Raw genomic sequence first — 15622 nt, 5'->3', positions numbered from 1 at the left:
GAGCAAGTCATGAAGTCACTACAATTGGGGGAAATTGTGATAATGTCTGTTTGCTGCCATTTATACTTAAAACCTATAGCAATAGCTTATAGATGGCTGCTTTCTGCGTTTTATATTTTAAAACTACAACAATATCTATTTCAATAATATCTCTTTTTAAAGTCTGAAAGTTGATACTATTGATAAACAGATCCCCAAATGGTTCTGGCAACGTTACCTTTACCAATAAATCTTTTTTTTCCCTCCTTCCTTTCCTTAGCTAAGTAGTGGTTTCTACAGTATGAGAAAAGGAAATAGAAAAATAAATGTAAGACTTCCTTCAGAATAACTATTTCTTTATTATCTTCTATCCATTTCAAAATTTTATTTCCTTTATGGGGACAGAAACATGGTTCCCAAATTTGGGAGATGCACAAGGCTGAATGAATGTTTGCTAAACTCAAATAAATTTATTGAAGCTTTCTTTTGCTGGCAATGAATTTCTTAGGCATTGAAACAATCAAAACAATATATGTGGTGACATTTTGTGGAGACTTGGTACCTGGGGAACTATCTTCCTTTTCAAAGTTCATCACTGAATAATTGACTTATTTTCTTAAAAATCTGCATATGATTAATTTTTCTTTACCCAGACAAATTCAGTTTTGGGATAGTTCTTCATTAGATCATCATTAGATCCTGTGCAGAGCACTTTGGGCAGCAAATGTTTTCCAGGGGTTTCAATCATTCACAGCATCTTTGGCATCGTTCCAAGATCTTAAGATCTTCCTTAAGTGTTTGGCACCATATTTTGCGGTTAAGCTCACTAAAGAAACAGCAAGCAAACAGTGCATATGTGGGTTAGAAATGCAAGCTGGGCTTTCTTCAGTGCCCCAGCTCTTTCTGTCTTCTTTTAATTCTACCTTGCCTGATTAATCCTTGAAAACTGGAAAGTCTGCAACTATTTTATGAACTTTCAGTTAGTTTAATGAAGGTGTTAGCTTCATAGTGTATTTTCTGTCATGATCAGTATGACTAGTAGTCACTGACTACTATTGTTTTTATGGTTTTCTTGTACATATAAAAGAGGAAAATGAGCTTGATTACATTGTAATTTAAAGAAAGGGATATAGGAAGAATGCTTAGCTTTCTGCCCAACTTTTACAGTAATTCAGAATCACTAGGTTATAAGGAAATATTTATGAAGCTTCATTTAATTGCCAGAAAACTTTAAATATCAGGAGAGCCTTATTAATGAATCAAACTCATCTTTTCTAGCTATGGATAGTTTTTGAGTATCAGAATAATTAATACTGCTAATGTCTTTGTACTGTAATTTCCTCTACTTCCAATAGCCAGAATAAAATAAATAAATAAAATGCTGTTGGTTAACCAAAATAGTATTAAAAACGTATCAATAGAATTACGACCTTCATAATTGTTCGAGTAAAAAACATTTAGGAAAATAAAACAGAGACTAAAAAATAATCAAAGAATTGAAATCCTGAAGAGCATTCCATGTTGCAATATTTTGTCTGTGTTTATTGTTTGATCTATGTATAATATAAGTTTTTGAATAATTAGTGGTGTTTTATTTATGCATTGGTAGTCCTTGCAGTGACATCACTGATACAGGTTTATTAGTACTTTTGCCTTCATGAATAAACTTCTTACAAGTCCACATTCCTATGTTTCAACATCATTTTGATAACAAATTCCAATTTTTGTGTTGTTCAAAACTCTTTTTTATAAAATAGCAAAAATGCCATTGTTAATAAAGAGAGGAGCAAAAGAGAGATAACTTAAGTGTTTTATTCCATTCTGTGAAATGATATTTTATTTTGTCTAGTAAAGCAGTAACAACTAATAGTTTTTCCACCATGAGAAAAGGATTTTTACTTGTAAAGGAACATACTGTTTTTAAAAGTTGAACTCAGTTCCTGGATATTACCATTTCTGTACTATACTGATATGATGCATTATATCAATTACTTCTTTCCAACTTTTTACTGCACTTTCTAGGGAAATGAATTGCAAGAGAATATTCTGATTTTTTCAAATGAGTAAAATACATAATAGTATTTTAGTAAAATACTATTATTTTATTTAAATTAAATATGAATATTGTCATTTTTTCATTTCAAAAAGAGAGTAATTGCTCCATTTTAAATTGGCATCAAAAATTAAAGTCACCAATTAAAGTTGTAACTGAAAATTTGAGCAACAGTATGAATATGTGGGGGTCTACTGCTTTACTGATAACATTTTAAATATTTAAAATATGTTTAAAAATATTTTAAATGTTTCATGTGTATGGAGCTTTCTAGAGATGATTCAACTTGCCTTTAAGAATCTTAACACTGTGTTATGAAGCAGCAGATTCCAATTCTAGATAGGCTAGAATTTCTTGCAGCAAAAATAAAGTATTTTGTGATAGGATCTAAATTTGGTGGTTGAGAGCCAGATTCAACTGTTCATTAAGATTTATATCACAGATTTATACCAATAATTTTAAGCTAGCATTAGACTTTCTTTTTAAAAAATAGAATGCCACATATTTGTTTGCTCTTATAATGTTCTGTAAACTATAACACTGAATGCATTTTAAATTAATGACCTGGCAGAAGGAGTGTGTTCTGCATCCCATCCGCCAAGAATGTCAGCTGGCAGGGCCCAAGAGGAGAGCCTTTTCTGTAGTGGCATCCACTTCTGGAATATCATCCCTCTAAAGATTAAATTGGCCCCATACCTGCTATAAAACCCTGAAGGTGTGTTTCGGCGCTTGAGGTTAGGGCGTTTGAACCTTTGAGGGACTCATCTTCTGGTTTATGTGACTGCTGTTCTGATCTAAATCATGCTGGCAAGGCAGGGGTTAATGGGGATCTGTTTATTGCTCACTTATAGTGTTAAATGACCCACCAATGGTGCCTGTGAAGCTCTGCCTCAGCCCTCAATTTTTCCTCAATCTGGATTCACAAATTAAGTCCTAAGTCCTAGCTGACCCATGAGGCAAGCGAGAAGAAACATACCCAAAAGTTTAGAGTTCCAATCATCCAAGAGTCCAAAGTCCAAGAGTCAAATCCAAAGTCCGCAAGAGTTTGAGGTTCAGAGCTCAAAAACACAGTCCAAAATTCAAGAAACAGGATCCAGCAAAGCCAGGAAGGTGCACATCAAAATGAGCAGCTGTTTAAGCACACCTTCTCCCAGTGTCTGGTTAAATCACCATTCTCCGCTGTTCCTTGTGAAGAGGGGCAGGACTGCTTCCTCACAAGCAGACTCACTGACATCCTTTACCTCGCTTCACTCTGTTTTCCTCGCCCATGGATCGGGTGGGGGAGGGAGCTGTTCCTTGTCAGAGGTGGTCTGAAGCCTGTCATCTCTGCTGGCTCTCTACAAGTGCTCCACTTCTGCAGGCAGCTCCCTGTCCTGTCACCCCCTCCCAATTGCCAGACAGGCCTGAGACTGCCTTATCCTCAGCCCCTGGACTTTTCACTCATTTGGAGAGGACCATATCTTCCCTGTTGTATAGTCTCAGTTCCAACACTGCCTCCTCCTCCTCCAAATCAGGATCTGATGAAGCCATGACAATTGCAGTTGTTGTTAATGATTCTTTGCTCATATAAATTTTAGATTTTTAAATGTGTTTCTTATTTTAATGTTGCAGGTTGTCCAGAATCATTTATTTGAGATGGGCTCTTTTTATAAATTTATGAAATATAAGCATACATGCATGCATATGCACACAGATACATATATAATACCTTGTTGTTGTTGTTGTTAATTGCGAAGTCGTGTCCGACCCATCGCGACCCCATGGACAATGTTACTCCAGGTCTTCCTGTCCTCTACCATCTTCTGGAGTCCATTTAAGTTCACATCTACTGCTTCAGTGACTCCATCCAGCCATCTCATTCTTTGTCGTCCCCTTCTTCTATTGCCCTCAATCTTTCCCAGCATTAGGCCCTTCTCCGTGAGTCCTTCCTCCTCATTAGGTGGCCAAAGTATTTGAGTTTCAACTTTAGGATCTGGCCTTCTAAAGAGCAATTGGAGTTGATCTCTTCTAGGACTGACCGGTTTGAACACCTTGCAGTCCAAGGGACTCGCAGGAGTCTTCTCCAGCACCATAGTTCAAAGGCCTCAGTTCTTTGGCGCTCAGCCTTTCTTATGGTCCAACTTTCACAGCCATACATTGCAACTGGGAAAACCATGGCCTGGACTATACGTACTTTTGTTGGCAGGGTGATGTCTCTGCTTTTTAGAATGCTGTCTAGATTTGCCATAGCTTTCCTCCCCAGGAGCAAGCGTCTTTTAATTTCTTGGCTGCAGTCCCCATCTGAGGTGATGTTGGAGCCCAGAAAAATAAAATCTGTCACTACCTCCATTTCTTCCCCATCTATTTGCCAGGAATTGAGAGGGCCGGATGCCATGATTTTGGTTTTCTTAATGTTGAGTTTCAAGCCAACTTTTGCACTCTCCTTCTTCACCCGCATTAAGAGGCTCTTTAGTTCCTCTTCACTTTCTGCCATTAGAGTGGTATCATCTGCATATCTTAGGTTGTTGATATTTCTCCCGGAAATCTTAATTCCAACTTTTGATTCATCTAGCCCTGTCTTTCTCATGATGTGCTCTGCATATAAGTTAAATAGGCAGGCGACAGTATACAGCCTTGCCGGACTCCTTTTCCAATTTTGAACCAATCAGTGGTTCCGTGTCCAGTTCTCACTGTTGCTTCTTGACCCGCATATAGGTTTCTCAAGAGACAAATGAGATGGTCTGGTACTCCCATCTCTTTAAGAACTTGCCACAGTTTGTTGTGATCCACACAATCAAAGGCTTTTCATAGTCAATGAAGCAGAAGTAGATGTTTTTCTGGAACTCCCTAGCTTTCTCCATGATCCAGCGTATGTTGGCAATTTGATCTCTAGTTCCTCTGCCTCTTCGAAATCCTGCCTGTACTTCTGGTAGTTCTCGATCCACATACTGCTGGAGTCTAGCTTGTAGGATTTTAAGCATAATTTTACTAGCATGTGAAATGAGTGCAATGGTGCGATAGTTTGAACATTCTTTGGCATTTCCTTTCTTTGGAATTGGAATGTAAACTGACCTTTTCCAATCCTGTGGCCACTGTTGAGTTTTCCAAATTTGCTGGCAAATTGAGTGTAGCACTTTTACTGCATCGTCTTTTAAGATTTTGAATAGCTCAGCTGGAGTACTGTCACCTCCACTAGCTTTGTTGTTGCTCAGATTTTCTAAGGCCCATTTCACTTCACATTCTAGGATGTCTGGTTCGAGGTCAATGACAATCTCATTGTGGTTATCTGGGATGTTAAGCTCATTATTGTATAGTTCTTCTGTGTAGTTTTGCCATCTCTTCTTAATCTCTTTTGCCTCTGTTAGGTCTCTGCCATTTTGGTCCTTTATCATGCCCATCTTTGCATGAAATGTTCCCTTCATATCTCCAATTTTCTTGAAGAGATCTCTGGTCCTCCCTATTCTGTTGTTTTCTTCTATTTCTTTACACTGTTCATTTAAGAAGGCATTCTTATCTCTTCTAGCTACTCTCTGGAATTCTGCATTCAGTTGGGTGTATCTTTCTCTTTCTCCTTTGCCTTTCGCTTCCTTTCTTTCCTCAGCTATTTGCAAAGCTTCCTCAGACAGCCATTTTGCTTTCTTGCATTTCTTTTTCTTTGGGATGGTTTTAGTTGCTACCTCTTGTACAATGTTGCGAACTTCCATCAATAGTTCTTCAGGCACTCTGTCTATCAGATCTAATTCCTTAAATCTATTTGTCACCTCTACTGTATATTCATCAGGAATATGATTTAGTTCATACCTGAGTGGCCTAGTGCTTTTCCCTACTTTTTTCAATTTAAGCCTAAATTTTGCAACGAGAAGCTCATGATCTGAGCCACAGTCAGCTCCTGGTCTTGTTTTTACTGACTGGATAGAGCTTCTCCATCTTTGGCTGCAGAGCACATAGTCAATCTGATTTCTATGTTGACCGTCTGGTGATGTCCATGTGTAGAGCCGTCTCTTGGGTTGTTGGAAAAGAGTGTTTGTTATGACCATCGTATTCTCTTGACAAAATTCTATTAGCCTGTGCCCTGCTTCATTTTTTACTCCAAGGCCAAACTTGCCTGTTATTCCGGTTATCTTTTGGCTTCCTACCTTAGCATTCCAATCCCCCATGATTATAAGGACATCATTTTTTGGTGTTAATTCTATAAGGTGCTGTAGGGCTTCATAGAACCGGTCAATTTCATCCTCTTCAGCACCAGTGGTTGGGGCATAGATTTGGACTATTGTGATATTGAATGGTTTGCCTTGAATTCGAATTGAGATCATTCTGTCATTTTCGGGATTGTATCCCAGTATTGCTTTTCCTATTCTTTTATTGACTATGAAGGCTACTCCATTTCTTCTGAGGGATTCTTGCCCACAGTAGTATATCTGATGGTCATCTGAGTTAAATTCACCCATTCCTGTCCATTTTAGTTTGCTGATTCCTAAGATGTTGATGTTCAGTCTTGTCATCTCTTTTTTGACTACGTCTAGCTTGCCTTGATTCATGGATCTTACATTCCAGGTTCCAATGGAGAAAAAATCTTTACAGCATCGGACTTTCCTTTCACCACCAGATATATCCACAGCTGAGCGTCCTTTCGGCTTTGGCCCAGTCGCTTCATTCTTTCTGGCGCTACTAGTACTAGCCTCTGCTCTTCCCCAGTAGCATATTGGATACCTTCCGACCTGGGGGGCTCATCTTCCAGCGTCATATCTTTTTGCCTTTTAGTACTGTCCATGGGGTTTTCATGGCAAAGATACTGGAGTGGCTTGCCATTTCCTTCTCCAGTGGATCACATTTTGTCAGAACTCTCTGCTATGACCTGTCCGACTTGGGTGGCCTTACACGGCATAACTTATAGCTTCATTGAGTTACGCAAGCCCCTTCGCCCCGACAAGGCAGTAATCCATAAAGGGGTATAATACCTTGGTATCATCTAAAGAAGGCAGGAAATTGTAGTATGCAAGAGTATTATTTCCTAAGATAGTTTCCTAAGAAAAATTAGACAGTTTTAGTCAAACCCGACTAGATCTCTACTTATTAATGTGAATTAGCAATTCGGTGCAGCTAGAAGAAAACAATCCTATTTATTTAGTTTAATGTTCCTTTCATTTGGGCAGACCTCTAAAAGCTCAAGCAGTACATTATGTAGGAATCCAGATTTTTGGCTCTTGCAAGCAAAAAATCTTTCTCAACTGCCAAAGATTACTTTAACTTTCAGTACAAGATAATCATGTTTTCTCCAAATAGGAGGAAGATGATTTATATATTGAAGCTGAGGTACAGACATCTAAAGTAGAAATTCCAGAAGGAAATCGGTGGCGGTGGTCACGACTACATAAAGAAGTTGAGTTGCAAACTTCCATTATTTCAGTACCCATTGTAGAAGCAGAGTCACCCTCTGAGGCTGATGTTCAGATCCAGACTTCATTTTCAAGCTTACCTACAGAAGTTGATGCTCATGCACAAACGTCATGTGTCTCCCTGCGGAGCCCAACCCCAGTTGATACTGATGCCCAAATCCAAGCTTCATTTGCAGAATTAAGAAGACTCTGTGAGGTTGAAGCTCATTTGCAAAGATCGCTGCTGTCTTTATCAGAAGAAAAGAAAATCCAGGTGCAAACATCGCTGCTGTCATTATTTGGAGAAAAGGAGGCCCAGGTGCAAACATCGCTGCTATCTTTACCAGAAGAAAAGGAGGCCCAGGTGCAAACATCGCTGTTGTCGTTACCAGAAAGAATGGAGGCCCAGGTGCAAACATCATTATCATCACTACCTGAAGAAAAGGAAGTTGAGGTGCAAACCTCATTTATTTCTTTACCAGATAGGGAGCCTGCAGAATCTTTGAAAGAGTGTATCCAGACTCAACCTTTGTATCTAGAATTGTTAGAGAAGATTGCTTCTTTGCCAATATTAGTTGAGACTAAAGTGCAGACTTCACCTACTGATTTGCACATTCCTTCACAGACAGACATGCAAGTACAGACTTCATTTTCAGACATGTCAGAAAAGGAGGATGTGTCCTCTATTGAGAATGAGTTCCAGAGTAAGCTGTCATTTTCCCAGTCATCACTGGCGGAACCGAGCAACTTATACCCTACATATGTTAATGCTGAAGTGCAGACTTTACCTGTGGAAGCACCTTCTGGGAATGATTGGCGTGCTGCTCGATTGAATGCTGAGGCCCAGGTTCAGACCTCATTTACTTCAGTAATAGAGTCATCGGAAATCCAGGTACAGCCATCAGAGCCTGAATTAGAAAAAGAAGAGTTGGGGGCTCCTCTGCTCATAGAAAAGAAATCTCTCCCATTTCAACTGACTGAAGCTTCTGCACAAACATCTGACTCTTTGATCCAGCAGTGGGACAAGTGGCATTTATTACATCCACAAGCTAGTGCAGAGGTCCAAACATCAACTGTTGAATTGTTAAAGAAGCTTCCTTTGCTATCACAGATTGAGGCCATGGAACCACTTTCTCATGCTGAATTTCTAAAGAAAATTTCTTCACTGTTGGTGGCTGAACCCCAGTTGCAACAGTCAAGTCATGAATTAATGCGGAAGGCTTCTTCTTGGTCAGATATTGAGACCCAAGACATGACTTTCAGTGATGAGCACTTTGAGCAGCATCCCTTTTCAGCACAAAAGTTACCAACTTCAGAATATGAATCTGCAAGATCATTTTCTTCCACATCATTCAAAAAAGAAGCTCAAGTGCAAACATCTGATTTAGAACTAATGAAAAAACTCTGTTCTTTGTCACAGTCCAAACTCCAGGAGCAGTGCTCCTCTTTGTCCTTAATTGAGGCTGAAAATGAAAACCAAGAGATTACAGAAGGAAAGGAGTACCTTATTACACCACAAGTAATAGAAGCTCAGATCCGCAAGTGGTATCATGAGCTTCCAGAAGTTCAAACATCAGCTTCTCAGACTCCTTTCCAAAGAGACCATCTTTGGTCTCCAGCTGTTGATTGTGAGGTACAAACATCATATGTTGAAATACCATTTGGAAATAAATGGCGGGCATCACACCTGCAAGCTGAAACTGAAACTCAGACTGCAGAACTTGAATTGACTACAGAGGAAATAGAATCTCCTTCTCCAAAGCAATCTGAACCTCGGAGACAAGCCTCCTTGCTTGAAATATGGAAAGCAAGAGACTTAGCTGATGCCCAAGAACATGCTTCAGTATCAGATTCATCAAAGACAGTGGAATCGCCTCCTCCATTAGTAGTTGATAGTGAAGCTCAAACATCACTGTTTGACATCTGGAAAGTAAAAGAACAAATGGATGTTCAGGTGCAAACTTCTGCAAGTGAATTCTCAAAGCAAGGAATTACATCTCCTGCTGCAGACAAATTAGCTCAGACCTCTTTTATTGATATATGGAAAGCCAAAGAATTGGTTAACATGCAGCAGCAGACATCTGAAAATAAGTTAGAGGAGGCAAAAGTGGAGCATTCTCACAAGTTGAAAGCTGATTTTGAAATGCAGACATCTTTGACAGATATATGGAAGAAAAAAGAACAATTGGACACCCAGGCACAAACTTCCTTTGCTGATAAACTAGAGGAAAAGGAAGAACCTTCTCTTGTATCTCACACTGATGGTGTACAAGTGCAAACATCAGATGCTGACTTTCCTTCACATTTGTATACTGACTTTCAGCAGCAGACTTCACTTGAACTAGAAGAGTCAGCTCAACCATCACAAATGAATATCCTGCCACAAGCCTCTCTACTTGACTTATGGAAAGCAAAAGAAGAGTCTCATCTAGTGTCACAAGCAGATGCTCAGATGCAGACCTCAGATGCTGAGATGCCTCAGGAGGATCTGTGGCATCCACCTCATAAGTATGCTGATTTTCAGCAACAGACTTCACTTGAACTAGAAGAGGCAAAAATTGAAGCACCACAAATGGACACCCAAATACAAACCTCTCTCCTTGACATATGGAAAAGAAAGGAACTGAATCATGCCCAGCTACAAACATCTTGGATTGATTTGCCAGGATCCACAGAAAAAAACCCTTTCCCCTCTGAATCTGAGATCCCAGTTCACTCATCCCTGGTTGTAAAGGCAGAATCTCCTCCTGCAGGCCAAGTCATAACCCAGGTGCAAACCTCCTCCCTCGATATATGGAAGACAAAAAATCTAACAGACACTGAAATTCAAACTTCCCTATCCTATTTGCCACCAACTACTGAGATATTTCCTGTCTCACAACAGACTGAAAGCTCAAAGCTATCATCTGCTCCTGAAATATTGAGGGTGACAGAGTCAGTGGAAGATCAAATAAAACCCACTATGACTGAATTTCCAGGTATCAATGCTCAAGTCTTCCTGACTGATATGCATGTTCCAGAGGATCTTCCAAATGCCCAGAAACAATCTCCTGGGAGCCCTCTACTAAGTTCCCCATCATTCATAGATGTGTCATCCACCCGATCTCATATGGATGCATCTCGTGCTCTTTCACACAGAGAGGTGTCTTCTCCTCTATCGCACATGGTGTTGCCTCTTGCTCCATCATACATGGAGATATCTCCAGCTCCTTTGAGTACTAAAGTGTCTCCTGCACCTTTGAGCATTGAAGAGTTTCCTGCTGTGTCACACATAACTGAGTCTCCCTTTCTTCCATGCAAAACTGAGTCTCAGGTTCCATCACGAATTTCCAGTCCAAGGAGACCATCAACTCCTGCATCAGGATATACAAAAACTGAGACTTTCCGCCTAGAACACAGTAGGGCTCTGGTGCAAAAATCATTGCTCGAATTATGGACCATGAGAGAGGAAGCAGTGCTCCAAATGCAAAATACCAATTTTGGCCTGTCCTTTGAGGAAAATTTGAGATTATTTCCAAAACTAGTAGAGAGTCCAGTGGAATTTCCAGATGTTAAAATACAAGATGAGGAAACACTAGATCAAATTTCCAGAGTGGAAAGGAAATCAAAAACTCCTCTATTTACTGAAGCTCAAGTTCAGACTTCATATGTCGACATACCACGGGGAAAGAAATGGCGTTCGTCTCGCATATGTACAGAGGCACAGGTGCAAACCTCTTCACATGAAATCCGTGCGAAAGACAGGATTCCAGCTGTACGTGATCATATAGTAGCCAAAAGGTATGGAAAGAGAGACTGTTCTATTACAGCTTTATGCCACACGTTCCATAATTTTTACTTTTTCTAGGATTGACAGATAAATAGATGAACAGAAGCCATAGTATGGCTTGATTAAATGATTTGAGACTGCAAATCGAAGATTTAATGTTAAGGACTCCTCTGTATAAATTACTCTTGGTGTGTACCAAGCTAGAGAGAAAGATTTCAGATAGTTTTCTTCTGACATTTTTGTTTTGATATTTTGTTTTTATAAATGCTGTGGAACAGTGGTGGCGAACCTATGGCACATGTGCCAGAGGCAGCACTCAGAGCTCTCTCTGTGGGCACATGTGCCATGCCCCAGAGATGCAACCGTCTCTCTTCAACCAACCGCCTGCTAACTCGCTAAGGTCCCACATGGCCAGATGCATCCCAGCACAGCTGGTTTCCCTCCCCTCCATCCCATCTCTCCTGGTCCCGCATGCTCTCCTTTTCCTGAGCACAACCCACTGCATTGCCTCCTCAGCTGTGGTCCATCCATCCAGCTCAGAGGCGGCTTCTCTGAGCTGCTGGCAGTGGGGGCTGCGGAGTCCCAGAGTGTGCCAGTTGAGGGGTTAGCAGGCTGTGGCTGCTGATAGACACTGTCGCCCCCCCATGTGCTTGCTGGCCTCTGTCTGCGGGGGCCGATGGTGTCAGGCAACAGCCGCCCCGGTCCCTGCCTCACCTTGCCCTGTGACAATGGCACCCCTGCCCTGCCTCGCCTCGCCTCACCTCACCCTGCAGGACGAGCCTTCTGCTCACTGCCCCACCTGCCAGAGACCCCTGGATCTCCCCCAACCCTGCCCAGCCCTCACAGGTGTCCCTCCCCGTGAGCAACATCAAGGTGTCCATGCCCACCTTGGCCACACTCACCAAGCCTGCCATGACCATCACAGCCACACCCACCCAGTAGGCCATGCCCACCTGGCACCTGGTGATAAATAAGTGGGTTTTGGGTTGCAGTTTGGGCACTCGGTCTCTAAAAGGTTCACCATCACTGCTGTAGAAGAATATATAAGAAAGTAGGGGTCCTTACATTTTATATGGGTTTGGGTTTTTTTTCCCCATTCAATCAAATCCTATTCTTGGAGTCTGCCTGGGCAAGCCCCTGCAGTATTTTTGCCAAGCTTTTTCAGAAGTGGCTTGCCATTGCTTCCTTCCTAGGGCTGAGAGAGGGAGACCCAAGGTCATCCAGCTGGCTTTTTGTGCCTAAGCAGGACTAGAGACTACACAGTCTCCCAGTTTCTAGCCTGAACTAGAAACTACACCTGACTCTTTATGGATAGGAAAGAATTCTGGATCACTGAATGTGGGCCTTGACTGAGTGATGAGGTTTTCAAATATAGGTATAATACTCTAGTTTCCTACCCAGTTGCAAACTCATTTTCTCTGAAGTCAAAACACAATGAAGGAAAACACATACACTTTTATCTTCTGGAGAAAAACAATAGTCTTCCTGGTAGCTTTGTATTACTGTGTAGTTAGGATACCATTTATCTTTGTTATTGCTGACACTGATAACTGTTAAGTAGATTGTACGATCCATGATTCCCTTTTGTGCAGTCTTAAATTATGTAGCCTAGAATCATATTATTCAAGATCAATGCTACATGTTGATTTAACTAAAAAAAGTATTGTGAAAAATACCTGTGAGGTTGTTTTCTCCATTCATATGTTAAAGCTGATCCAACATTTCATGTTCACTAGATCAGAATTATGGATAATTTAGAATTTAATTCAGGTCTTCCTGACTTCAGCCTAGTATTTATTAACTTTGTGAGCTATTTAGTAAGTCTGCTGAATTACTTTTGAAAATGTCAGTTTGTTTTGTCCATCAAAATCTTTATAGGGTAAACAAAAGTAGATTTAAACTAAATGTAGATTTTTGATATCTACTGTGAAATTCAACTATCTCAATGTGAAGGATTGTAAAAAGTGCTAAGAAAGCATATTCTAGTTTTAATTACTGATGTGTTTTTTGAAGGTAAAGCAAAACACTAATATTTACACCCAACTAAATATGCAATATGGAAGCCATTCATGCAAGTGAGGAAACATAATAGATTGGATACACTTTTTTTAGGCCCATTAAGCTCAATGTACCCTATGCTTATTTTATTTTTATTTACTAAATTTACATACCACCCTTTCTTGCCTAAATGACTCTGAGCAATTTACAACATTAGTAAAACAAGTTAGTTATAACACAAATAACAAAATTAACATGTAACTGTCAAGTGCCAGGGAAATCAGGAGACTCAGGCAGTTCAAATGAGATTTATTGCAAGCTTAAGCTCTGTACAAGAATCTGACGACTAATGGTCAAGGTAAATGAGTGGGAGATAAGGTGGGCTGAACTTAGATCTCTTGTAGGCCCGCAGTGATTCGTCACTTATGGTCATCTCCTACAGCACAGGTTGGGAACCTGCAGCTCTGGAGCCGCATGTGGCTCTTTGAACCTTCCCATGCGGCTCCTAGCCTCCTCTGCCATTTGCAGAGACAGAGAGAAAGAGAGAGAGAGAGAGAGAGAGAAAGAGAGAGAGAGAGAGAGAGAGAGAGAGGCACTTGCCTCTCTCTCTGTCTCTCTCTCTCTCTCTCTCTCTCTCTCTCTCTCTCTCTGTGTGTGTGTGTAAAAAAAAGAGAGTGGACTCAGGTGTTCTCCGACCAGCCGAAAAGCTTTTTGGGTGGGGCTTCCCCCTTGGCTGCATCTCTGCAGGAAGCAGGAAACAGGAAGGGCAGGTGAGAGATAGCTAGCCCAGATATGCTGGCTCAGGAATTCTGGGAGTTGAAGTCCATGAGTCATAAAAGAGCTGAGGTTGCCTACCCCTTGTTGGAGAACAGCTTGAAGTCAGCTTTCCAGGTGTGCAGAAGATCAGAGAGAGGGGGGAAGAGAGAGAGAAAGAAAAAGAGAAGGGGGGAGAAATAGAGGAGAGAGAGAGAGAAAAAAAAATGGGTGAAGAGGACTGGCAGACTAAGGGCAGAAAGAAAGAGGGAGAGGGAGAGAGGGGGGAGAGAGACAGAGAGAGACACAGAGAGAAACCCCTTTGACATCTAAAATGAAGATAACTCTGCATATACCCTTTTTTACCTATATAAAATGATAAAAAAGGATATATGCAGTGTTTTCTTCATTTAGATATCAGAAAGGTTTTGCGGCTCCCAGTGTTTTGTTTTCAGTGGGAAACGGGTCGAAGTGGCTGTTTGAGTATTTTGAGTTGCCTACCCCTGTCCTACAATAACATTACAGCAGTGTTATTTGTGTTACTATATGATACTCATTTTAGAGAGAGACCCAAGAACAATAATGTAATCTGTACTGAGACTAATAATTTATTCTTAGAGTTCCAAGCTGTATGATAAGCTTATCTTATACATAGGGAAGTTTTGTTTTTCAGAAACAGGTTTGTTGAGTGTGAATATTGTTTCAAAACAAAAAAAAACCTTTTTGATTTTCTATAACATAGAAAGTAGATTCACTCTAATTTTAGATTTACTGAGAAGTGTTTTTTTTTTCATTCTAAGACATGAGAGGGACTAAACCATTTCTTTTTTTCCCCCATTTCTGAAACAGCAGAGTGCCTAAAGGACCAAGGCGAGCAGCACCACTGTCTGTGCACTTACACATAAAGATGGCGCCAAAGCATTGACCTAACAGTGAAAAAAAATAATGAATACTTGAATTTAAAGAAATAAAAGATTACAAAATACCACAAACATAAGCAGTGATTACATCTGTAGGCAATGTGCAAGTTTACATTTTTGAGATGCATGTGAAGAAACAAGGATGTTTGATTTTTTTAAATTTGATATTTGGTGATCGATATGAATCAGTGAAATAAAACTGTCAGTAGAAAAACGGAGTAGCATAGCAATCTCTGGTTTCCTGCTGACTGCTTTTATGGCCCACTTTATACAGGAGACAGTGCAGGGCTGTCATTTGATTGGTTCTCAATATGTTTTACAAACACCTCATTTAAGAATTTGATTGCTATGTTTCCTGAGGCAAAGTCAAACATAGAATGGTTTGCAGTTGGTAGATTTTGTCTGATAAAAAAGTCAATTACATTTTCATTCTTTAAATTTATCAAGTTATTCCCACCCTAATCCTACTTGGCCCCTTTAATTATGACCAACAGCTTCCAAAGTTGCTGGAGCCAGGCAATACATGCCAAATTATAGCTTTATTTTCTTTATTTATTTGTATATTTTATTATTTTCATAAACAATTCAAGATGGCAAACAACAATTCTGTGAGATAGGCTGAGAGAGTGGCTGGCCCACCCAGCTGGCATTCATGGCTAAGGCAGGACTTGAATTCATGGTCTCCCACTTTCTAGTCCAGTGGTTCTCAACCTGTGGGCCAGGACCCCATTTGGGGTCAAATGACCATTTCACGGGGGTCGCCAAACAATGCAGACTACCATTTTTTTCCCCTTTT

At 40.4% G+C, this 15622-nt stretch overlaps 1 protein-coding gene across 7 annotated transcripts in view; it reads left to right on the top strand.

Moving 5' to 3' along the window:
- The window catches only part of LOC120320062 (UDP-glucuronosyltransferase 2A1-like), a 105277-nt gene that overhangs the window by 52744 nt on the left and 36911 nt on the right, over positions 1-15622 (top strand). For 2 of the 7 annotated variants that reach the window (XM_039369483.1, XM_039369486.1), the window contains exon 4: positions 7295-11166. The exons of 3 other annotated variants lie outside the window; for them this stretch is intronic. In XM_039369483.1, the coding sequence (XP_039225417.1) occupies positions 7295-11166 (3872 nt within the window). Of the gene's footprint in view, positions 1-7294; positions 11167-14755; positions 15165-15622 lie in introns of those variants that run through there. 2 more of the 7 variants (XM_039369482.1, XM_039369481.1) reach the window with 2 other exon arrangements.

The sequence above is a fragment of the Crotalus tigris genome, unplaced genomic scaffold, assembly GCF_016545835.1.
Source record: "Crotalus tigris isolate CLP2741 ecotype Arizona unplaced genomic scaffold, ASM1654583v1 scf7180000021159.508159, whole genome shotgun sequence".
NCBI classification, from domain to species: domain Eukaryota; kingdom Metazoa; phylum Chordata; class Lepidosauria; order Squamata; family Viperidae; genus Crotalus; species Crotalus tigris.
The sequence above is the reverse complement of the archived record's forward strand: the minus strand, read 5'-3'. Positions and strand labels throughout refer to the sequence as shown.